General features: G+C 38.5%; 1 protein-coding gene across 1 annotated transcript in view; it reads right to left on the minus strand.

Annotated features, from left to right (window-relative positions):
- Nucleotides 1–2,467: 2,467 nt before the first annotated feature.
- LOC143962888 (chloride anion exchanger-like) overlaps nucleotides 2,468–25,570 on the minus strand; it is a 38,191-nt gene continuing 15,088 nt past the window's right edge. Inside the window, exons 9-21 of the mRNA XM_077472377.1 lie at nucleotides 22,897–23,044; nucleotides 22,318–22,431; nucleotides 15,045–15,122; nucleotides 14,707–14,802; nucleotides 13,865–13,971; nucleotides 13,503–13,572; nucleotides 12,984–13,076; nucleotides 12,805–12,900; nucleotides 11,424–11,660; nucleotides 10,932–10,986; nucleotides 4,693–4,838; nucleotides 4,506–4,577; nucleotides 2,468–2,861 (exon numbers count right to left, since the gene is read on the minus strand). Coding sequence (XP_077328503.1) covers nucleotides 2,838–2,861; nucleotides 4,506–4,577; nucleotides 4,693–4,838; nucleotides 10,932–10,986; nucleotides 11,424–11,660; nucleotides 12,805–12,900; nucleotides 12,984–13,076; nucleotides 13,503–13,572; nucleotides 13,865–13,971; nucleotides 14,707–14,802; nucleotides 15,045–15,122; nucleotides 22,318–22,431; nucleotides 22,897–23,044 — 1,336 coding nt within the window. The 3' untranslated portion in view covers nucleotides 2,468–2,837. The remainder of the gene's footprint in view (nucleotides 2,862–4,505; nucleotides 4,578–4,692; nucleotides 4,839–10,931; nucleotides 10,987–11,423; nucleotides 11,661–12,804; nucleotides 12,901–12,983; nucleotides 13,077–13,502; nucleotides 13,573–13,864; nucleotides 13,972–14,706; nucleotides 14,803–15,044; nucleotides 15,123–22,317; nucleotides 22,432–22,896; nucleotides 23,045–25,570) is intronic.

Below are 25,570 nucleotides of genomic sequence, written 5' to 3' on the forward strand. Positions count from 1 at the left end.
GCACTACACAGCCTGAGCTATGATTGGCCACAGGCAGGATGCCTGTGGCCAATCATGGCTCTCCTCGCTGCCGGCGCTGCGATTGGCCAAGCATGCGGGGTCACAGTGCATGCTTGGCCAATCATGGGGCAGCAATGCACTGCGCCACCGCAGTGCATTGTGGTCCGCGCGCGCGTCACTCGAATTTTGACGCGAACGGCCCAAACGTTCGGAATTCGCCGAACGGCCGAACAGCCAATGTTCGAGTCAAACGTACGTTCGACTCGAACACGAAGCTCATCCCTACTCCTGAATATATTTGTAACCCTGCTATTAGGCTTACCATTTGGCCTCAATACTTTAAGTAAGTGCCCCAGAGCAAGTATTTTTATGATTTCCAATGTTCTCATCTGCATGCTTATTAATCTTGGCTTAAAGTATTGAAAGCAGACATTGTAGAAACATGCAAGGTCCACTTATTACATCAGCCCCCCCAACTCAAATCACTGTGAGGTTGCTTACAAAAAAAACTGTAGCAAACAGTTGGAAAACATACTTGGCTTCCACATTGCAGAGAGCTATGTAACAATCCTGCTGTTGAAATCCTGGGAGTACTGATGATCCCAAATTTCACATGGCAGGGGCATCTTCTTATGAGATGTGAGATTCTCAGGGTTTCCTGTATTTTGCCAAAAGGATTGTAGCATCACCTTCACCTAGCTAACAGAGACGGGAGCTCATGTGCTTATTTAAGTGTAGCGGCGGCTCCTGAAGAGCATGAGCTATTTGTTTTTTTAAAAGTTTAAATTTCCTAAATTGCCACTTGGTTTGGGTACAATTATCTAAATTGAAATTCGGCATCAGTCTGACTGGACTGTGAGACGTTCAGCCTGGCCACTGGGGGCACTATCTCTTCTGGCAGGCTCTCGCTGTGCTTTCTGAGAGAGGGTATTTAAGATGCGGACATCACGGGGTTTGGGGTTTCCGGTCCAGAATGATGTACTGACTTCATGGTCCTGGTCCTCCTGACCAGCCCCCAGGAAGGCTATGGCCTGGGGTGCGGATCCACCCAATTTTGATGTCTCGAGGCTGGCTAGCCTGAGGTAAGGAAACTAGAAGAAGGATTCTGAAGTGGTTGGGTGCCGTCTCCGGTTTGGGAGAGACCCATTGAATTCAAGCATTCCAGGGGAGGACTCTTCAGAAGAAGACCATGTATGGGTTGGTTTCTTAGTAAGAGCCTGGAAGGGCTGAAGTAATCGAGCTAATCCGGTCTTGTGGATATCGCCAAGCTGGCTGAAAGATCCAGGTATCCCACAAGTGTTTTCAAGCTTAGTTTCCCTACGTGTTCTACAACAACATCTGTGGCAGAAACTTTATTTTGTATGTTCTACAACAATGTCTGTGGCAGAGACTTGTAAGCACCTTGTTGGCTGCTAGAACTTATGAGAGAAGTACTGTCCAACCTGAGTGATCATCCAGTTGCGAATAGCTATTCTCTGGATGCAGTCAAAGTAAGCAAGTTCTTCAACATTTTGACTTTGACACTAATGCCGCGTACACATGACCAGACTTTTTGACAGCAAAGGTCCAACGGAACAAGTCCATCGGACAATTCGATCGTGTGTGGGCTCCATCGGACCTTTGCTTGCCAAAAATCCGGCGGGCTTTAGAAATAGAACATGTTTTACATTTTTCCACCAGAACTCCGCCGGACCAAGAAATCCGTTCGTGTGTATGCTAGTCCGACGGACAAAAACCAACGCTAGGGTAGCTATTGGCTACTGGCTATGAACTTCCTTATTCTAGTCCGGTCGTATGTCATCACGTTCGAATCCGTCGGACTTTGGTGTGATTGTGTGTGGCCAAGTCCATTCATTTAGAAAGTCCGCCGAAAGTCCATCGAAAGACTGTCGGACCTAGTCCCTCGAAAAGTCCGGTTGTGTGTACGCGGCATTAGAGTACCTGAATTCCCTTTCCAACCCTCTGATCCCAATGTAAGAGACTGTTGATTGTCTACATTTTGCAAATAAAGTCCATTCAAGTGGATCTGTTGTCGGTCTCTGAAGTTACTGCTCCATTACCACGGGACACCCCTAGACGTACAACGAGGAGAACAGAAGATAACGGTAAGCCCAAATCTAACCAGCAGCTCCTTCAGGGGTTAGTGCTACATAAGTTATGAAGGTGAGGCCTGACATTATAACTAGACCTCACCATTTAGTGTAAAGTCCATTTGAAGTATGAAGTTTTGCATGAGAACCAGGCAGCTCACACTTTCAGAATGAGCAGTCAGCAATGCCAGCCTCCATGTTTATAAAGGTTAAAGGTTTCCTTTAACTGACCTGTGTGATTCTGTAGAAGCCACTGTTCCATATCAAGGTACGAAGAAAGCTAATCTTAAATCAGCTGTACCAAAGTTTATATATCTGACTATACCCATTTGACTCAATCTGCTATACTAAGCAGCACTGAGTGCACAGTTGTTAAGTGTAATTTGTTCATTGTTTTATTTTGGAGATTTAAAACATCAGCCAGTTGTAAATATGTCTAGCTAACTATAATATTCTACTATATGTAATACTTTGGGGCTTTTTTGCCAACTAGATGTATAAAAGTCTTGTTGGAAATATATACCTTACTATGCCTATTGGTTTTCTTGTAGTAACTGGGTAACATGACTCAAAGTTACAGGTTTTCATTATTCTAGCTTTGAGTTCCAAAGATAGATTAAATACAATCCATCTGCTTTCAGGCAAAAGATTTGCATTCCAAGATTAGTATATATTTTCTGCCAATTTTACAAACCAGTCCTGTGGCAACTACTTCCTTTGGCCAGCTTGCAAGATGGATGCATGTGGTCACAGTTGAGATCCAATGGCTACCTAAAAGTTGCAATAAATAACAATTAGTACTTGCTTTTATGTACCAATGGCTACATAAATAATTCATCATAGTACAGCATTGTTCAGCATAGTACAATTTCAACTATTAAAGCGTTTTTTTTTTATTTCTTTTAATGCAATTACATTTTAGTTTTCAAACACTTTTTCACTTTAAGTGATTGTAAACGATCACAGTGTAAAACAACCCATTCAGTTTCAAATAGAAATGAAAGGCAAAACATTTTTGTATATGTATAAAAAAGCATTATAAATACAATTTTTTTCCCTTTTTTTTAAAAGTGATCATGTTCCCTCTGTTCATGGCTGCATAAGAGCTGGGGGGAGGAGAAGTAGCAGCACACTGAACTTCCCAATTAATGGCTGTGCAGCGGGCGTTTCAGGACAAGTCTGATCATTGGAGGAGAGCACACTGAGTTCCCAGCATGACTAGAGAACTGACCACAGTGTGCACTTCTGCTTAGTGTGGTACGTTTTTAATAGGAAAGCAGAGGGACTGACAGGATCACTGGGGATTTCACATAAAGGAAGCAATACAAAGAGAAGAGGATGTTTTCTCATAGAAGTACATACTGCAGCAGGCACATATCAGGAATATTAAGTAACAAATGCTTTAACTTCATTACTATCACAAGGAGAATAATGAGCCCCACCTGTGATAGTAAATTTTTGTTCAAAGGTCCTTTTTATGGAGACATTAAGGGTCTATTTGACATCTAATGCTTTCTCTGCACTCCATTCAAGCTGATCAATGTTTTTTACTCTATTCCTACTTGCAATTTTGGAAGCGAATTTAGCTGTCCCAAATTCCTACAAAAACTAGGTGAGCCCCAGAGGGAGTTCAGTTGGGGCGTGCAGCATTCCCAGCATATACAAGTGATTGGGTGGCTTTACAGCCACCAGATTCACTTCTATTATGGAACATGCAGCTGGCTTTGTGAGATGTGAACAAACTGTTGCTGCCTGTGCATAGACAGTAGATGCAGCTGACAATCATAATAAGCTAATCATATTGCAAACAATTTGGCAAATATTTGTGGTGCCAGTGCAAATGATTAAGATATCCTCTCAGTGGATGTTTTATACATAGACCCCTTAATTTAGACGCACCTCTATGGTAACTAAACAGGATACCAAATCCATAAAACACCCAATAATCAAACCAAGCCACCTTTAAGCAATTAGAAAATAATTACCAAATCAATAAAAGCTATCTGAATGGTAACTGATTTTATACAATTCAAACATGTACGCCTCTCTAGACTGGAGTCAATCAAACAAGAAATTACCAATGGTGTCTTTAATTGGGAGATTGTGCTCATCATCTTGTATCTGCTTTCCTATAAACAAACCTGAATTGAAAGAATATGGCGGCTGCCATTTATAGTTTTTCCATTTAATGGATGTCCTGACCTAGGACATTTATGCAGTTTAGTAGTTCTGATTTCTTTTTGACTCCCTAACCTGCATGCTCCTTATGGGTCAGCAACTCAACAAATATTGACACCAGAAACAGTTAGGCAATTGGTATTCTTAGGAGGTCAGTGACAGGCCACTTTTCTTATTTCAGTACATTTCATTTAACACATACATTACAGAAACTATCCTTTAAAGATGTGAACTTACAGAATAATCATTTGCTTTGCTATCTTTATTTGGTGTATTCATTGCATCAAATTTGGTCTCCTTTATTTCTTCCTAATAAAAATAAAATTAGTATACTTTAGTCTCATGACTGTTTTTAGAGAAACAAAGCTTTAGGAAAACTTTCTAATATGATCTAAAATCATGTAGTTCATGTTGATATTTTTACCTTGGACTCCCTATACTTATATATGCTCTGCAGATTCTTCTTGATGAATATATGTAACACCGCATCATGGACAGTTACGAAAATTATGGAAGTAGTGATGTCATCATCAAAAAATCCACATCGTTCAAGTTTTTCTAAAAGATTACCTAGGAGAAGAATAAAATGATTTAATTAAATATATCTTGTATTGTCTGTTACCTACAGTATATCCTTCATAATAGTCCTAAGAAAGTGTCTGTTTTTGAACCAAAGATTAAGGATATATTCTGACTTAAAGTAATTGTAAAGTCTCGCTTTTTTTCCTATAAAAATATTAAACGTGTTATACTTACCTGCTTTGTTAAAAGTTTAAGGTATTCTCGCGCCAGACTACGTGCCCTAAAACAAAGTGGAAACTATGGTTGCAGCAAAACACCGACAGGGGTAATAATCCTCCCCAAAAGTGCGTGACACTAAATTAATAATTGGTGTCGCGCTCCAAATAAATAAATGGTGAAGTAAATGTATAAATAAATGAACTAAACAAATTACCTAAGTGTCAGTCAATAGTATATAGATTATATAAAGTAGCTACGTGCCTTAATAGACTCAAATAAGTAAAATATACAGTTTAAAAACGAACGAGCGCCGCGCTCGTACTCCGGACGTCACTTCCGGTGTCCTCACTCTCCTATAGGAACGCTATAGGAGAGTGAGGACACCGGAAGTGACGTCCGGAGTACGAGCACGGCGCTCGTTCGTTTTTAAACTGTATATTTTACTTCATTCAAATGTGAGTACCCAGGACTTTGTCCTTTACTGAATAAATAGAAACTGCAACTACTTACTTCACCATTGGAGTCTTCCCCTTTCTTTCTTCTATGATTATTGCATATGTATGGTGACTGAGTGTCCAGAGAAAACTACCTATTGTGCTTATACCAGCGGATAGCAACAGAATATTTATTGGAATACTGTTTACCTTACAGCAGTAAGGTAAGGTAGTTATTGCACCTAGTGTGCGAACACAAGATTCACATGAGCACCGGTGGAATCAGCCCGCTTGTTCACGCAGCCTGTTGATTTATTTGGCACTGGATGGACTCACATTTTGCATGATTATATATAACCGCTGTTTGATGTGATATTTTTAGGGCACATCTGACTTTGATCATCAATATTTTTTGCACTTTATGCACTTCATGGATTAAGATACACTGGATTTTACTGCATTGTATTAATTTTTTTAGTCTTTAGAGTTTTATGTTTTCTTTATTTCTTTTATTACTTCTGCATTATATACTTTGATATTTCTTTATTTAATTTTATTATTTTTTATATTTTATATATATTTTTTTTATATTTAAAAATCTTTTCTTTTTCTCATTCTTATTTTTTATGTCACACGTTTTTTCACTCTAATTTTATTGTATGTGTTGATTACTGATTCTTCACACCGCACTTGATTGGATATTGTTAGCACTGTGTAGGTGCACATCTTGATTTAATTTAACTTGAGTGGATATATATATTATTTGAGTCTATTAAGGCACGTAGCTACTTTATATAATCTACATACTATTGACTGACACTTTTTTACCTGCTTTGTTGCAATGGATTTGCACAGAGCAGCTTGGATCCTCCTCTTCTCGGGTCCCTCTTCTGTGCTCCTGGCCCCTCCCTCATGTTCAGTGTCCCTACAGCAAGCAGCTTCCTATGAGGGCAAATGAGCTGAGTCAGAGCTCCCTGTGTCCATTCAGACACAGAGCCCCAAATCAGCTCCCTCTCTCCCACTGATCCCTATATAAATAACAATGGTCCCAAAATAGTGTCAAAAGTGTCTGATGTGTCCGCCATAATGACGCAGTCACCATAATAATTGCAGATCACCGCCATTACTACAAAAATAATAATAATAAAAAATGCCATAAATCTATCCCCTATTTTGCAGATTCTATTACTTTTGCGCAAACCAATCAATATACGCTTATTACAATCTTTTTTCCAAAAAATATGTAGAAGAATACATATTGGCCTGAAATGAGAAATATTTTTTATATATATTTTTTGGGGATATTTTTATAGCAAAAAATAAAAAAATATTGCTTTTTTTCAAAATTGTCACCCTTTTTTGTTTATAGCGCAAAAAATAACAAACGCAGAAGTAATCAAATACCCCCAAAGAAAGCTCTATTTTTAGGGAAAAAAAAGCATGTCAATTTTGTTTGGGTGCAATGTCACTCGACCACACAATTGTTAGTTAAAGCGACGCAGTGCTCTGGTCAGGAAGGGAGTAGATCCTTCTGGGGCTGAAGTGGTTAACCACTTGCTGACCGCCTCACGCCGATATACATCAGCAGAAGGGCTCATACAGGCAGAATCATGTACCTGTACATTGCCCTTTAAGAGGCAGCCAGTGGGCGTGCTCGCGGTAAGTTCCGTGAGTCGGGTCGTGGGTCCCGTGGACTCGATCACCGCAGGCATACCCGCGATCGTCTCACTGGGTGGAAGAACGGGGAGATGCTAATGTAAACAAACATCTCCCCGTTCTGCCTTGTGACAGTGTCACTGATTTCTGCTCCCCGTGATCGGAGCAGTGATCAGTGACATGTCACACACAGCCACGCCCCCCCACAGTTAGAAACATGCCCCTAGGACACACTTAACCCCTACACTGCCACCTAGTGGTTAACCCCTTCACTGCCAGTGTCATTTACACAGGAATCAGTGCATCTGTATAGCACTGATTGCTGTATAAATGTCAATGGTCCCAAAAATGTGTCAAAAATGTCCGATGTGTCTGCCATAATGTTGTAGTCACAATAAAAATCACTGATCACCGCCATTAAAAAAAATAAATAAATATATATATATATATTAATAAAAATGCCATAAAACTATCCCCTATTTTATAAACGCTATTACTTTTGCGCAAACCAATAAATAATCGCTTATTTAGATTTTTCTACCAAAAATATGTAGAAAAATACGTATCAGCCTAAACTGAGGAAAAAAAGTTTTTTTTTATATATTTTTGGGGGATATTTATTATAACAAAAAGTAAAAATAATGCATTTTTTTCAAAATTGTCGCCCTTTTTTGTTAATAGCGCAAAAAATAAAAACCACAGGGGTGATCAAATACCACCAAAAAAAAGCTCTATTTGTGGGAAAAAAAGTACATCAATTTTGTTTCTGAGCCACATCGCACGACTGCGCAATTGTCAGTTAAAACGTTGCAGTGCCAAATCGCAAAAAGTGCTCTGGTCAGGAAAAGGTAAATCCTTCCGGGGCTGAAGTGGTTAAACCTCGTAAGCACAGCTGGCAGTGCACAATACATGGAGGTACACTCGGTGTTCACTTCCTACATAAGGGGGAATGGATAAGGACAGAGACAGTAAGTTTGTAACACAACTTGGTAGTGATGGCTGGAACCGCTGTAATTCTATCCAGTCCGTGCTTCCCCAGTGAATATAAATGCTGCAGTATTAGTTAGGCTTGAGGAGTGTTCATTTGGTGCAGTGCAGTGGCAGTCCGCTGTATCTCGGCTGTGCACGGGGATTTCCAATCAGCTATCCAGGAGATTAGCTACAGTGGTTCAGAGGTAAATACAGAGCAGACTTATCCAGATAGACCAAGGGAAGATGGGTAAACCATGCACATTAGCTGGGACACATGGTAGAGGGTAAGCCTAGTCTGGCGCAACCTCCGTCAATGCATTTCGCACGTGTGACCGTGCGCTTCTACACGATAAACTATGACATAGGTTATCACGATAATTTTAATGGTACGAATGTCCAATCAGCATCTACTATGTCAAAATACTATTAGAGGACCATCTTGTGGTGACACAACATATAGCATTGGTTATAAAGACAAGAGGGAAGACGTAGGATAGAAAATAAAGTAATACAAAGAGATTACATGATAAACATAACTTTTCTACATGATACAATCATCATAATGAGACTGAGTGAGACTGAAAGTTCAGGCTTTAATTTACAATATCATCAGTTTGTTTAGATCAATGAATTTGATTAAAGTTTACATTTTTAATTATTAGTTTAGCTCAATAAATTAGACCGATAGACTCCAGGTTTATCTAAAATTAGTGCTTATGTTATGGTTAGAGGAAGACCTTGAGACTTAGCTCATTATTCAAGCCGTTAGGCTATAAAGTATTAAGCTTGAAAATCCAAGATTTTTCACCTCTGTTGGCTGACAAGTTGAGGGCAAAAAATCCCTTGAACCTCAGGCCTGTGGATTTACCATCATGGCACAATAGAAAAGGAAATGAAAAATCAACCTTGTATGTGTGTTTTTTATTATAGGGTATGCTGGAATATAATTCCACATTAATGTCACTGTCTTACATTTAGTGGTTTTAACGTACAATTGACATATTAATAAAGCTAATTTCATTTCTACATATAGTATACCATGGCTGATCCTCCTTATTGCTTTCTTGGGGCATCTCTTTGCCCCACCCCCAAATTTTCATTACATTTTATAAATACCTCAAGTATTGCAGAATAGGTTATTCTGCTCTCTGCCTTCTGCTGATGAAGGAAGCCATGCGATTGTCTAACACTACCACCTGGCTGTACACTGCTTCTAGGCTTCTAACTATCTTATTTAGGAACTCCTGATCTTCTGCTGACAAGGGTGCAGGATTAATCACCTTGCTTCCCCTTCTAAATTGTTAATGGCCAGTTCTGCCTCCAATCATCCATTTGATTGGATCAAGCCATGCAGTCTTTGGATCCAGTCATCCAAGTCCTGATCTTGCCCTACATTCTTGGGTATCTGTTGTGGCAGAAATCCCACTAGAAACAAGAGGGTTATAATGGCAATTGTAGGAGGGCTGTTTTCCCTCTGGAGTGTTGCATATGGACACTGCTGCCATGTTACTCCCATCACTATTGCACAATATAGCTGATTCTCTTCATGGGTGCCAAGTGTAATGTAGAGGTATTAGTAAATTGAAAATGCAAACAATATGGTAATGGAGTATGCAATAATCACTAAATAAATAACAACAGGCAAAGCAACTATAACAATAACAAGAGCTGCCTAGTAACAGTTTCCTAACAAAGGAGCTAGGTAGTAGCATAGAACACTAGAACAGTCAATGAGAAACTTGATATGAGCAAAGGACTACATCCATTTCCTCTAGGGCAGGGGTTTCTAAACTTTCTAAACAAGGGACTATTTACTGGCATCAGTGGGAGTAAACAGTATTTTATCTTTGGTATTATATGGAGAAATAGTGCCTTATTGCTGGGGTCAGTGAGAGAAATAGAGCCCCATTGTTGGTATCAGTGGCAGGAATTATACCCCATTGTTAGTGTTGGGGCAGAATAGCATCTTGTATCAGTGGGATGAATTTTGCCCCAAGGGCCAGATAAAGGCAAGCTAAGGGCCCCATCTGGCCACAGGAATGCAATTTGGAGACCATTGCTCTAGACCTCTCTCACAAGAAGGTAGACTGTCTATGACAGTCCAAGTAGCTTGCTGGATGATTTCCATGGGTAATTGTAATAAAAAGTCTTGGGTCTAGATACTTGAGTGAATGGCTGTAGGCATAGGGCCTTCTCACTGGTAGCTTAGCACCCTGGAGACAGTTGAAGCAGTGCTCTCTGCAGTGGCTGGGTTTTTTCCTGAGCCTACTGGATTTTGGGAAAACTTATTGAAGGAGCCTGCACCCACTATTGAACAATGTAGGCAAAAATGACTCCACTACATTTCCTGTTCCCCAGAAAAAAATGAATAATCCTTCAGTAGTCCATGTGTCAGACTAAAAACTAAATTATCAAGAGCTCAACAGTCTTTAAAGGGATATGCTTTTCTTTCATTCCCCGTAGTAACCAATAATAGTGCTTATGTATTTGTTTACCTTTATTTCTATAAGTTTTTTTTTAACTGATCAAATATTGTATAAAACTGGCGGTACTGCAGATAATGCTGCAGCCTAAAGGTGGCGGGTTAACAGCTTTCATTTTTTTAAATGAAGCCCCCAGCCTGCCTGTAATCACTTTGTCAATAATGACATTACTGGTAAACACTCTCATTGATTCCTGATCCATAACAGCCATGACTCAGAGCCAGAAGTCACATAAGGTTTTGCCTGCTTGCTCTCAAAGGGGGGGGGGGGGGGGGATGCTTATTTAAAGACTGTGGCTGGGAAGGAGTTACATTTTGTAACAATATGCATCCTCAATATACCTCCTTAAATTAAAGGTTAAATTGGATGGCACTTACTGTCTATTCCAGCAATATAAACATCAACGTCAACTTTGATAAATTCTTTCATGATCTAAAAAATACAAGTAGTTAAAATAGGTAAGGAGAATGATGTTGTTACATAATCAGATAACTAAATAGAGCTTTCTATATACACATCTTTGTGTGGCATTGCCTGACAGGATTTGCTCAGGATGGTTTATACAGGGCAAAGTGTCCCAATACTTTTGGTTATATATATATATATATATATATATATATATATATATATATATCTATACACACATATATATATATATATATATATATATATATATATATATATATATATATATATTTACTTATATATACACTGTATATTTACTACGCACAGCTGCACCAGATTCTGTGTTCACCAGTTTTAGTAAATCTCCCCCACTGAAAGAGCGTTGAATACGGATAAGGACAGATAAAGATGTAAGGATCCTCTGCTTGCCAATACATCTGCACAATAATTTAAATATGACCTACCGCTTTTAAGCCTTTCATTCCAGACATGTCTATGAAGGACACTGCTCCGAAATCAATAATTAAACTATGCAGATCAATCCTGGGAACCTTGATATTATTTGGCAGATCTGCATTCCAGTCAATGACAATGGGTAGGTCAGCAGTATTTATGGGCTTGTCCAATTCTTCAATGTGATTATTGTCTATTTCTTCATAATCAGACTCATTGGTGTCAAATGATGTAGAAATCACACCCTTCTGCAATAGAACATTTAAACATTAACTGAAATATTGAAATCTCTGTATGGTTATGAAAAAAAAACATAAAATGAGTTACTGATGCAGTTTTATCAAACAAGGGTTTCAATGTGCCCACAACTACCACTTACCCATCCCACCCATATGGTCTAAAAGGGTGAAAACAGCTCAGTACAAGATTCTGCATTTGTTGGGTATTACTCTTTAGCTAGACATAGACAGCTTGAATGTCGACTGATTCCTGCTGAACCTGATTAAATTCAAGCCAAAGGGGACCCACCAGCACCACCTGGCTCAACAAAAGATTTTAAAATTGACTGAGCTGGATGAAAAATTATTGGCAGAACAATGACTGCATCAGATGCATCACTGTTTGGGTGTTCAGTCAGTCATGGGTGCTAAAGCTGTCTTAATACAATGTCTGACATTATATTTGGTATGGATGGGGGAATCAACTGGGTTGAACAGGAGAATTCTAGCTGTTAATGACTAGCATAAATTACATTACACCTACACTTATGGAAACTAAAGTTGAGGATTAATAGCAATAAGATTATTCATTTTTCTTGACTAATTCAAATTACTAGCAAATTACTAGTAGTTTTTATTTGTAGTATATTACAATAAGGCTTAATTGCATGAATCTTAGATTACATGTACAAACTGTGTGCTTAACAGTTTACTAGAGTAGGGAACTATACAATTCCTGTCAGTTTTTTTTTCTTGTTGTCTATGTACCGTTGGGGAATTTCTCATCACTTCCTGTCACAGAGAAGTTAGAGGAAATCTCCAAGTGTAAAGAGTGTTCCCCTCTTAGATAGAGTAGTTGTCAATAGAAAAGGTGTCCTTATCTTGTGTCCTTTCTTATGGGCACAAGTTTAACATTTTGGATGTCCACTCAATTTCTTTCTTGCTAACAGTGGTCATTATTACAGATATGGAGTAAATTTCCCATATGGGGACACAGACAGTACTTAAAACTTGACAGAGGGTCTACCAATTCCGCACTATATTCAAAACGTAAAAAAAAAGTTTTTTCCTATAGATATACTTTGAAAAGACTTTGTGACATCACTCAAGGATTACTGAAAGTTGTAGTTTTATGGTTTACACTGTGTATATTAAACAAATATTTACTACTTACTGGTGTAGTATGAAGTTCTCCTTTATCCAACAGCTTCATTATCTTTCTCAGTGCTTTATTTCGCTTGCGCAATACTCTAAGTGGGTTAAACCCTGCCTATAATAAATTAAAAGCAGTCATATTAAATGTGTTCAACAAGTACATATAAAACATGGATCTTTGCATGATGCCTAACTTACAGCAGCAGTGAGTTTATCCCTAAAAAAGTCAATATTGGCAAAAAATATTGGTGATGGACATCTGAAGATCTTGATTCCTTGAGGTTCTTGTATCTTTAAAAAAGAAACAAACATTTGTGTTTTAAATGTTTATTATTAGAGAAAAAGATGGAATAAAAAGGCAGTAAAGATAAAATATTCATGTAATGGTTAGGTATGGTGAGATGAAGTTTTACACACAAAAACCAAACTGATTAAAACAGCACCACCAGGATTGCCAAGCAAATAGTTATTAACAACCCTCCAGATTCATCTACCTTACCTGGAAAAATTCCTAATGTGCTCTCTAAGTCATGTTTATGGGACATTTTACTTTTAAAAGGGCAGCCTAGGTTATTTTTCCAAAGCACTGTTTTCTAATCTTAGCCTAAACCATCTGGATCACACGTTCTCTGGCTACCAGTCAATAGAGACAACATTGTCTAAAGGTTTCAACTGGACAGACCCTTTCTGATAGACTATATAGTATATCATACTTACATTTGTATAGTCCTTTCTGTTTCTGTAAATTTCTGTTCCCGTAACATTTGCAACCTGTGAGCATTTTGGACTGCAAAAGATCCAGAAACAGTAGTAAACATTAGTTGCACATATCTGACCAATAGGTATCCAGATTAATACAGCTATGGAATCAAAGTAAATTTAAGTAGGTGATATGCAATAAAAAACTAGTAACACTTCTAGAAGAAGTTGCTATTACAAATCTGTGGTATTTTTGTTTTAGATTTTGGTATTAAAATGAATTGCTTATAATATAAATATACTGTAACTTTTACTTGTCTATGGTTATTTCTCACACCTGTATACTAAATAGTGTAGGCTAAACACAAAACACTACTTACAACTGTGCACGGAACACCACAGTCAGCAACTCGAATCCAACTCCTGCAGCCAGTCCAAGGTCAAGCCCCAGTAGGACAGCAGCAACAAAGGTCACCACCCATACCAACTGCAAACAATGAAATGTTAGCTGTAGATTGTGTCATATACTAATTTTATTTATTTACCTTATTAAAAATATGTATAGTGCAATATACAGTAGACCAGGGATATTCAATTAGCGGACCTCCAGCTGTTGCAAAACTACAAGTCCCATCATGCTTCTGCCTCTGGGTGTCATGCTTGCGTCTGTCAGTCTTGCTATGCCTCATTATGGGACTTGTAGTTCTGCAACAGCTGGAGGTCCGCTAATTGCATATCCCTGCAGTAGACCATAGCAGCTGAACAGATTTGCTGGTCGATTTATCTAAGATTACTTTTTTTGTCCCCTTATATTTAGAGAAATATATAAGACAGCAGTTAAAAAATAAATCACATATCAATAGAACACTTTCTTGATAATTTGTTATATTGTTAAAGTCCTTGATGTATTCTTGTTGCTTTAACTAGGTAAGATATGCTATCTAAGTTAGTCCAAGGAGGTAATTTATAGAGTCCGAATCTCTATTGACTCCCACTTTTTTACAACACTTACAAGACTTTGAACTCATAGTGGAGTCCATACAGCGCAAACAACCAGTTTCCTATTCTGGCAGCTATCATATCAATTTCTTGCAAATACGTATTATGCTTTCATTAATTATTGGCCTCGGTACTTGGACATTGCACAACTTTTTTTTAGAACACCAATAAACAAAATAAATACAACAGAACAAAGACTTGACAACTTAAATGCACTACTTACACAATCATATTTGTCCTTGCGAAACAAATTAGGAATTTCATTAAATTGCATCAACATTCCCTTTAGGTTGATCACGACCAATGCTGCAAGTACAGACTGTAAAAAAGATGCACCTATTAGGATTGGATTTAACCGTTCACTTAAAGCAACAATAGATCCAATCTCAACTAAAGTGCCTTTACTGCTTGTTAAGAATATGTAAATATTTTAGTGGGCATATTCTGGGTACAATTTGCTTTTTTAAAATTACTCAGCCTAATGAATAAAAATATATATTTGTGTTAAAACTTCTATAAAGTAAGTGTTATACATTTTTAAACTTGAGACTTAAATCTTACCTTTTGTAGTGGTTCCAGAAGGAATCCGATAGCCAAAGTGACGATCATAACAATTATAGCTGATAGAAGTCCCGCCACCTGTAATTGAGTAGAAGTAGATAAACTGAACAATGTGTAGTAGGGAAAAGATTATTTTATTTTTATTACAGGAACAGGGCAAAGTTTTTTCTAATCTCTCTCAAATAGTCTCTTCAACCTTCTGAGGGTTAGCTTAGCATTTCTTGCCAAAGGGATAACCATTGTCATTGCAAACCATGCTGCTGCTCTGGAGCCCTGGGGCCCATCAGCATTCAGGGCCCAGCACTGCCTGACTCTACTGTATAGTAAATTTATGTAGTGAAAAATAGCATTTGGCAAATACTTTACGTAAAGAACTCTGAGAATTTCATTGCGAGGATAGCAAAAATGATTCTGTATCACAAGAACGATTAACTTTGATATGCAAAGTAAAGAAGCAAGGGGTCCCATAATTGTTCTGCTTAATTGCACCAAAACAATAATCTAAACATCAAAAGTGTTACTTGTTACATGTCATTTTTATGTTCACTTTTTCCCTTTAAGAAGATATTTCTTGGCCAAAAGTGCTAAATCAAATCTTTACTCCTAACAGCATATAGAAGAGTTTTTCCTGAACCCTGAGTGGTAAATTTCAGGGTGCAAAGGAAGGACTAATAAATACTTTGCTATATCACCTAAAGGTACAAAGGTAAGCACCATCGCCTGATTAAGTGCAATTTTCTTTTAAACCCAATTGTGTATTTAAAGTGAACACACGCTCAATTACTTCTTAACTAACTCTGCTCCATGGAGTTTTATTGGAGTTGGCTATCTCCTCTTAATATATGTAACAGATATTGCACAGTATGATTATAGATATAATAACACTGTTTGTAATGCTAGTAACAGAGTGTATACAATAAACAAAAAACAAAATGACATATATGTAACTGATATGTTAAGGCATTGACAGTCTAACTCATAAAAAAACAGTATTATAATATGAGATCACTTTACATCAAACAGTATAGAAACATGAATTCTCCTAATTGCATAATTAAGTAGTAAAAGCAGACTAAATAAAGTTCTAATTCCACTATTTCCTTGTGCCACGCTATGCATCCCTAATTGGTCACACATCATAAAAGTAGATTTTGGCACTAGGTCTGATGCAAAGGATCCCAGAGTGGAAAAAGTGAGTATGCAAACACAGGGTTATATTCTATGGGGTAATTATGGTTGAAAACTATCAGTGTAGATTTCCTAGCTCTAAAAGGTATCAAGTTCTCACTTCTGGAGCTCCCTCTGCCAGTTCTCCTGTCAAGTACATTTCTAGAAGTTAATATAAAATTTACAAATATATTTAACAATTTCTTTAACTCCTTGTCTACCAAGGTAGCTTTATAAATGTCCTGGTTCTCAATGGGTTAAAGCAAGCTCCGCGACTGCAGTTATGAGCTTGGTATGGATTTTTAGATCTCTGTCTTAGAGATTCCTCCCCAGTGGTGCCTGCGGTGGTTCCTGGTCTCTATTGAGCCCGGAAGCAACATGTATTATGCCACTTCTGGGTTCAGAACTGTCATTTTATGGCTACTGTCCTGGAGTAGCAGTTAATCAAACATAATCTGTGCAGAGGCAACATTGGGGGTCTAATAGAACTCTAACATCTCAATAAATAAGTGGGTAGTAACCAACTTTTATGACTAATACAAGTATACGTTTTAACCTTGCTTAACCACTTTGAGTCTCATGGGCCATTTTACAATGGGACCCAGACACAGCGCTTAAAATCGCCAGCTGAGACCCAGGAGCAGCCCCGATCAACTTCAAATCCATCTACAGATCACTCCATAAAAGCATGCGGTAGAACTGAATGTAATCACGATGATTCGAAGAGTGTAGTGACATCATCACACTTTTCAGCTCTGTCCAGCCTGACCAAATCCACACCCACCATGAAAAAAGTGTAAACAATGGGAACAAAGTTAAATATACAGAGCCTGCCAAATAAACGAGTGAGCCTATGTTGAGGAGCCTCTATTAAATATTATCTTCACTATAACATAGAGCAGATATTAACTTCAGATCTCTGCCTGGTCTGACCCTGTAAAGCTGCCTCCTCCCTTCCTCCTCCCTCTGCCTAGCTAAACTGAGGGAAGGAGGTAGCCTAGATCTCTGTTATGTTATGCTGCCTGCACTTCTCTCTTCCTAAGGCTATCGCTCTCTGACTCTCTGATCACAGGGGAGAGAGGAGAAGCAGCAATACAATGAGCTACTATAGCTTTCGGTATCACTCCTTGCACAGTGACAGTTTATTAGTCTCGCAAATGTTATAGGCAGTTGTGAAAAATGCTGTAAATTAACAATGCTTTCAGAAATAGAAGTGTTAATAATTTGTTTTTATCAATTACCTAAATGGAAAGTAAATGGACAGAAGAGAAATTAATTTCAACTCAATATTTGGTGAGACTACTCTCAAAACAGCATCAATTCTTTTAGGTACACTTGCACACATGCATTTTTTTTAAGGAACCCGACAGGTACCCAGATAGCAATCAATTGTTCTGTAAGTTTGAAAATGACTTGATAAGCTATTGCTAGACTTGCCAGGCATCACACGTTTGTTGCACAATTGCAGCAAGTCTGCATTGCATTACTCCAGATCAACTTTGTTTGAAAACATTCTGCAAGTCTGCTGCAAGTTCTGGTTCAGTTATGTTGTGCAATAGTAATCTTACAAGAGAGGGTCACTGTGGCTGAATTTGCATTCTGTAGACTTGCAGAGCTATTGCTGTATACCATTGCAACTTTGCTCTTGCTAGAGACTTGCCATGCAAATTTGCCACAAATTGGAAAAGTGTCAACTTGAACATGTGCTTCAAGTGCTCTTCAAGTGTGCAACTTGCTACTGAAAATGTGCAGTAATTTAACAGACTTGCAACTCAACACTGTCACAAATTTGTGGCAAGTTATCCTTGCTATCTGGGTAGCAAACATCTTGAAGAACTGACCACAAACCTTCTCTGTATGTAGGCTGCCTCAAATCCTTCTGTCTATTCATGCAAACCCAGACAGAACCGATGATGGTGACATCAGAGATGTGTGGGGGACAAACCATTACTTCCAGGACTCCTTGTTCTTTTTGCTGAAGATATTTCTGAATGATATTGTCTGTATGTTTGGGGTCTTGTCCTGCTGCAGAATAAATGTAGGGCCAATCACACTCCACCTTGATTGTATGGTGTGATGGATAAGTATCTGCCTGTATTTTTCAAATTTCAAGACACCATTGATCCTGACCAAATCTCCAACTCTATTTGCAGAAATGCAGCCCCAAACTCACAATGAACCTCCACCATGCTTCACTATTGCCTGCAGACACTCATCATTGTACCACTCTCCAGCCCTCTCGTGTACAAACTACCTCATGCTACAGCCAATTATTAAAATTTTACATCATCAGTCCAGAGTACCTGCTGCCAATTTCTGTACCTTAATTCCTATGTTTTAGTGTATAGTTGAGTTTCCATGTCAGAGGTATGGCTTTTTGGCTGCAATTCTTCTATGAAGACCACTTCCGGGCCAGACCTCTCCGAACAGTATATGAATGTACCTGGGTCCCACTGGTTTCTGCCAGTTCTGTGCTGATAGCACTGCTGGACATCTCCTGATGTTGAAGGGACATAAGCATGATGTGTCTTTCAAATGCGTTGCAGTAAGTTTCCCTGGCCGACCACTGCGTCTACGGTCCTCAACATTGCTGGCTTCATTGTGCTTCTTTAACCGCTTGTGGACCAGTTGCCGCAGCTTTACTGCATCAGGTTGGCTCCACTGTGCGCAATCACGTTATTGTATGTGAACTTGGGAGGCACCCGCCTCGAGCTCCACGAGTCTGACCGCGGGCCCCGCGGACTCGATGTCCGTGGGGATACCCGCGATCGTCTCACGGAGAAGAAGAACGGAGAAATGCTAATGTAAACAAGCATTTCCCTGTTCTGCCTAATGACACTGATCACATCTCCCTGTGATTGGGAGCGCTGTCAGTATAGTGTCACACACAGTCCCTCCCCCCTACAGTTAGAATCACTCCCTAGGACACACTTAACCCCTGAAGCGCCCTCTACAGGTTAACCCTTTCACTGCCAGTCACATTTACATGGTAATCAGTGCATTTTTAATCGCACTGATCGCTGTATAAATGTAAATGGTCCCAAAATAGCACCAAAAGTGTCTGATGTGTCCGCCATAATGTCGCAGTCATGATAAAAATCACCGATTGCCGCCATTACTAGTAAAAAAAATATTAATAAAAATGCCATAACACTATCCCCTATTTTGTAGACACTATAACGTTAGCGCAAACCAATAAATAAACGCTTATTGTGATTTTTTTTTAACCAAAAATATGTAGACGAATATGTATCAGCCTAAACTGAGGGAAAAAAAACGTTTTTATATATTTTTGGGGGATATTTATTACAGCAAAAAGTAAAAAAATAATGTGTTTTTTTCAAAATTGTCGCTCTTTTTTTGCTTATAGCACAAAAAATAAAAACCGCAGGGGTGATCAAATGCCACCAAAAGAAAGCTCTATTTAAGAGGAATGAAGGACTTCAATTTTGGTTGGGAGCCACGTCACACGGAAGCCCCCTTTAACAAAGGGACCCCCAGATCCCGGACTCCCCTCCGTGTGAAATGGTAACGGGGTACAAATGTACCCCTACCATTTCACAAAAAGTGTCAAAATGGTAAAAATTATAAGACTCAGCTTGGGACAAGTCCTTTATTAAAAAATAAAAATGTCCCATTAAGTTGTCTTGTCCTTCTCTTGCTCCGCCAATGCACCAAAAAAGAAAGAAAATGCGACCGACCCGCCTCCACGGGAGGCTCCCGCTGTATGACGCATCTTTACATAAATGGGTAAAAGGGGAAGTCCCCGTGCATTAGAGGGGGGCAGGGTCACCCGGGAACATTACGGTGTGACCCTGTCCTCAGTTATAAAAGAACTGTCAAAGTGAAGACGCGTCATATGGTGGGAGCCTCCCATGAAGGTGGGTTGGTCACTGGGGTTTTTTTTTTGGTCCATCAGCAGAGCAAGGGAAGAATTTGCCGCGAACACCCCAAATTGTTCGCTATTCGGCAAACAGGCGAACACCCGATGTTCGAGTTGAACGTCGGGCTCATCCCTAGTGTAGATGTGTGTGTGGTGTGTGTAATTAACCCTGTCATTTCTAGTATGAGATTATATAGCTAGTTTTAGTTCAGTGCTCAATAACCAGTATATGGGTTGGGCTGGGTTGGGCATCCTTCTGGTAGTTAGAGGTTTGGTTGCATGATAGATTAGACGCTACTAGGGACTAAGCACAGAGTATAACATTGGATGACTCTGAGTTCCAGTGCCCCACCACAGTTTCTGTTTGTGAAAAGCTGCCGTCCAGGCTGTTTGAACAACAGCTAGAGGGTCTCCTAATCAATGTAGATCTTGTCAGCCGGTGTCCAAAACCAAGATGAATGCCACATCGTGATCATCCTCAGAGGCCCCTGCAACTGGACTTTGCTGCAACATTCATCTGGACAAGGTATCTCTATTAATAACTATATACTGTGTACCTGGGTATATGTCCATTGGACTCTTGTTGGGCCCTTTGCTGATAATGCCTGTTTGTACATTGGATGTATGTACTATGATTGATATGTTGTGAAATAAATCTTGTATTATTTCAATAGGGATATGTGTCTATATGCTTATGGTTAGTGTTATATGCTGATTGTAGTTCCTAGTGCTACCTGTGCTTCCAATTACTTTGTTTAAGCTGGGTACACACTATACAAAACCTTATAGTGCAAGGGCCTGCCTGATTGCATATCGATTGAAATTGTTATTGTTTGACCTAGTATTGTATGGTTTTGGTAAATCTAAAGGAAAAAAATCTAAAGGAAATTGTATAGTATGTATCCATCTTAAGATTACTGATTAATTTCCCAAGGAGGGAATCCCCTCACAGGGTGGGGGCACTCACATCTTTATTATTAAACCCATTCTTCCACTTAGCAAAGGTGTTCTGGTTATCTCTATATACCTACAGGTTTAGCACAATATCTTATTTGCGGAGGGTCATTTGTCATAACTGCCTAAACGAGAGTTACATATATGTATCATGATTTGGAAAGTCGATTGGCAAGAAACCTTTTTGACTGTAATGGCTTGTGTCACAGATGCTTTTACAATATTATTTGTATATTCCTACCTTGCTCTTTATATATATATAATCAAGCACTTTAGATAAGTCAATATATAGAAAAGCTAACAAAAGAATAATTTTACAGTACAACCTTGGATTGAGAGTAACTTGGTTTGAGAGCGTTTTGCAAGACGAGCTACATTTAAAAATTTTTTTGACTTGATATACAAGTGATGTCTTGATATAGCGTCATGTCACAACTGAGTATAAAAGTGAAGAGAGGTGCCTCTAAGTGTAGCAATATAGTTACATTTAATGAAGGTACAACATTTAGCTACATATTGCTACACTTATGCCGGCCATACACGGTTCGAATTTTGAAAGAATTTTCTTTTGAAAATCGTATCTAAGAATTTTCGTATGAAATTCGCACTATTAGTGGGCTGCAGCAACAGCCGATTTTCGCACAGAAATAAAATTTGAGGAATCGGACATGTTGGAAATTTTTTGAAAAACTAACGATTTTCTAATCAATGATGGGAGAATCGTGCGAGAAATAAAATAAGAAAAGAAAATGTACGGAGATAAAAGAAAATTTACAGAGAGAAAAGAAGATTCCCGGCCCAGAAAATTATTTTCTGTAGCAACATGAGGTGAAATTGAAGGCTTGCTGGGCCGAATTTCGAAAATCAATGATGGCATCATCGGATCACAAAAAAAATGAATTTTCTGATTTTGAAAAGAAAATTTGTTCGAAATTCGACCATGCATTAGAGGCGCTTCTCTTCTCTTTAATAGTCTGTAGCTCCTACTGGATTTTGCTTCTAATCCCCTTGTGGAGGATTCCAATTGTGGATGGACATTTTATGGTTACCCAACCTATCACATTGCTATAATCTTTTTATATGGACTATAAACTGAAGGACCTACGAAGAAATGGTTGTGGAACAAATCATTTGAGTTTCCATTATTTCTTATGGGGACATTTTCTTTGATCTACAAGTGCTTTGGATTACAACCATGTTTCCGGAACGAGTTATGCTCGCAATCCAAGGTTTTACTATATGTGGGATTATCAATGAGAACACATTTACCTGTGTTTTACCCCCTGTGCTTTCCTGCACAGCGGATCGCGATAGTGAGGTGCTTGCAGCAAATCCTCTGAAACAGCCACCAAATATATTGCTTAAGCCAAAGGCCACCAGTTCCTGCAAGTTTATGAAATAGACCCAAACAAATACAGTGCATTAAAATGAAGTATGGCTTTTAACTCTTGTGAATAGCAAATAAAAAAAAGTAATATACATCTAAACTCATCATCTCTTAGTTTGATTATGAATAATATAGAAAGTGACTTCTGCTGACAGTTTAAGCTAAAGCCAATATTTATAAAAGATTTTTTTTTTTAATCCTTAAAATTTGCAATTAATGTTAATGAAAGATTTTACATTTCAACTATTAATAAGTAGCATATAAGGAACATGTTTAACAGTTAAAGTTAGTTCAGCTTTTTCTCTGCTGTTGGATTTTTAAACAGAAGTTTATAATTGTCATAAGACTTTTTTTCAAACATAAAATTAAGTGTGATGTGGCTGGGTACCTAAATAACTAAAACTGAACATTTCGACTAAAATAAGCTAGAGAGATGTTAATGCAACTGTAAATTCACATACCTGGTTACCATTGATAACATAGTCATGCTTGATTGAATATACTTTGGCCACAGAAAAGGCTACAGCAAAGCCAACAATACCAATTGAAAATCCATCTGCTACACAGTCTTTAAAAACCGAAATGCTTGGAGCCAAGGGAGGCTGAAACCTATACATAGAAAACATGAATAGTAAGCCAACTCACATAATTATTACTGTGGAAATTAAAGTGGAACTTTAGTCAGAAAATTTAGTCCTTCTAGATCACTTCGGGCTTGCCCCTTTTGCAGGTATAGCTATGTAGAACATTAAAAATGAATGCCTATACTGTGTAAAGCCAGTAATACCCTGTCTCATCCTGATTTGCACATGCTCAGCTGCTCTCTATTTTTAGGGACTGCACCAAGTTTTTAGTGGCTGATCTGCTGACAGCCTAAAGGTTTACTACTGCTCAGTGGCTCTGAGCTTCAGCAAAATGTATGTTCCTGGCTAAAGAACATTATTTTTTATGAAGTTGTTATAGGTAAAGTTCCACTTTCAAATCCTATCATATAGGCCAAAACAGGAATGCTCTTCTTGTCATGGATGTAACTATTCAGACATCAGACAGGGCAGAGAGCATTATTCAACACAAATGGTGGCTTAGCCAAATATGGAAACTTTGCTAGGTTTAGCTATTTATAATACATCAGATACCATATCAAATGCGGTGGTGCTGGAACATAAAACGGGGCTGCAAACTTTGCATGTAGAAAATGTTAAAAATCTATTGAATGAAAATGTTTACAAGCACAAGCAGGATTAAAAACGACTTATTCCACTGTACTGTACAGGATACACTGCCTTAGGCCGGGTTCACACTGGTATGACATGACAGTCGTACCACTTTGGATCCGACTTTGCCCTGCGAGTTGAAGTTCGACATGCATTCAACTTCAATGAACAGGGATCCGACTTTGATCCCCGACAATACCAGGCACTGTGTCTTGTATGAATCTTTAGGGGGAACTCCACGCAAAAAAAAAAGGGCATGGGTTCCCCCTCAAGGACCATACCAGGCCCTTTGGTCTGGTATGGATTTTAAGGGGAAACCCCACACCGAAAAAGACAGTGTGAGGGTCCCCCCCAAAATCCATAGCAGACCCTTATCCGAGCACACAGTCCGGCAGGTCAGGAAAGGGGGTGGGGGCAAGCGAGCACCCTCCCTCCTGAACCATATCAGGCCACATGCCCTCAACATGAGGGGGTGGGTGCTTTTCGGCAGGGGGGCCCTGCCCTGTGGCCCCACCCCAAAGCATCTTGTCCCTATGATGATGAGGACAATCCTGGCCGTTGGTTGCCGGGGTCTTCGGGTGGGGAATTTATCGGCATCTGGAAGCCCCCTTTAACAAGGATCTGGAAGCCCTCAGATTATGGACCGCACCCTATGTGAATGAGTAGGGGGTAGCCCTACCCATTCACCTAAAAAAAAGTGTCAAAAATAAAACAGTGCACATTTTTAAAGTAATTTATTATTTTTATTAAAGCCTTATCCTGCACATTAACCTCATTCATCTCCATCCTCCCATTGTATATAAACTTTAAATTTGCCCCTTCAGCTGTTGAGCCTAACGTGTATGACCTATACATTTAATGTATCTTGTGTACCTTTACCAAACTCTATGTTACTGGCATGTTTATTAATTTCCCAAAAATTGTGGTGAACAATAAGATCACCCTTGTGTGTCTATATTCCAGAAAGGGGTCATCTGGTTTTTTTTTGTACTGTCTTAATGTTCTAATGTTTTTATTGGCTATGTTGTATATCTGAAAATAAGGGAAGCATTTTTTTTTTTAAATGTCTTTTTTATGTAGCAAAATAAAAAAAATTAAAAACACCAAAATAAAACTTTGTCTAAAAATATATACAATTTATTTGAGAACAGTGTTTCATGGCAGAGTAATTGTCAGTCAAACTATCTAGCACTAAAAACTAAAAAATGGCCTTTACAGGACCAGATATAAAATGCTAGTTCTCAAGTGGGTAACAGTAAATCTTAGCAGCATTACTCAATGCCAAATGACGGATAAGGTATGGTCAAAATTATATAAAAATATATAAACTAGGGCTGTTACTGATTCAAATTTTCATGTTTGATAAATTATTATTTTTTTTTAATCGATTAATCGACTAATTTCGATTAATTATAATGCACATACAGATCCAACTACTTTTAGCTGATCTCCTTGCATTGCAACTCTGCATTAGTCAGTGGTAAATGTGGTATACACTATATACAATCACCCGACACTAGTTAGTTTCCACAATCCATGACTTAACTTCACAGTTCACACAAATACGTTTTAAATTCAAACAGTAGCACTGACATAAGTCATTTTTTTAATTAAACTTTAAGAAAAACTTAGAAAGTTAGTTTATCTTTAATTATAAAACTTATCTAGTATATTGACTGTCAGTCACTTTATAGTAGGCAAGTAGGCATCACTTTAGCCAGTCACGCAGAGATACCAAAGTGTTTACATTTTTTTTTTTTTTACAGCAATGTTAAAAATGGAGGTTATCAAATTTGCCTACACTTAGCTCACTGAATGATCCCAGTTAACCACATCCATATTTACCATCAGTGTCCAGGCTGTCCGGTGATGTCACAGACATCAACGTAACTCCCTGAAGACCTGTAAGCCGGCGGAAAGG

Source organism: Lithobates pipiens, unplaced genomic scaffold (genome assembly GCF_037356315.1).
Source record: "Lithobates pipiens isolate NorthernLeopardFrog02 unplaced genomic scaffold, aLitPip1_a1.2 Scaffold_8, whole genome shotgun sequence".
In the NCBI taxonomy this organism is placed as follows: Eukaryota; Metazoa; Chordata; class Amphibia; order Anura; family Ranidae; genus Lithobates; species Lithobates pipiens.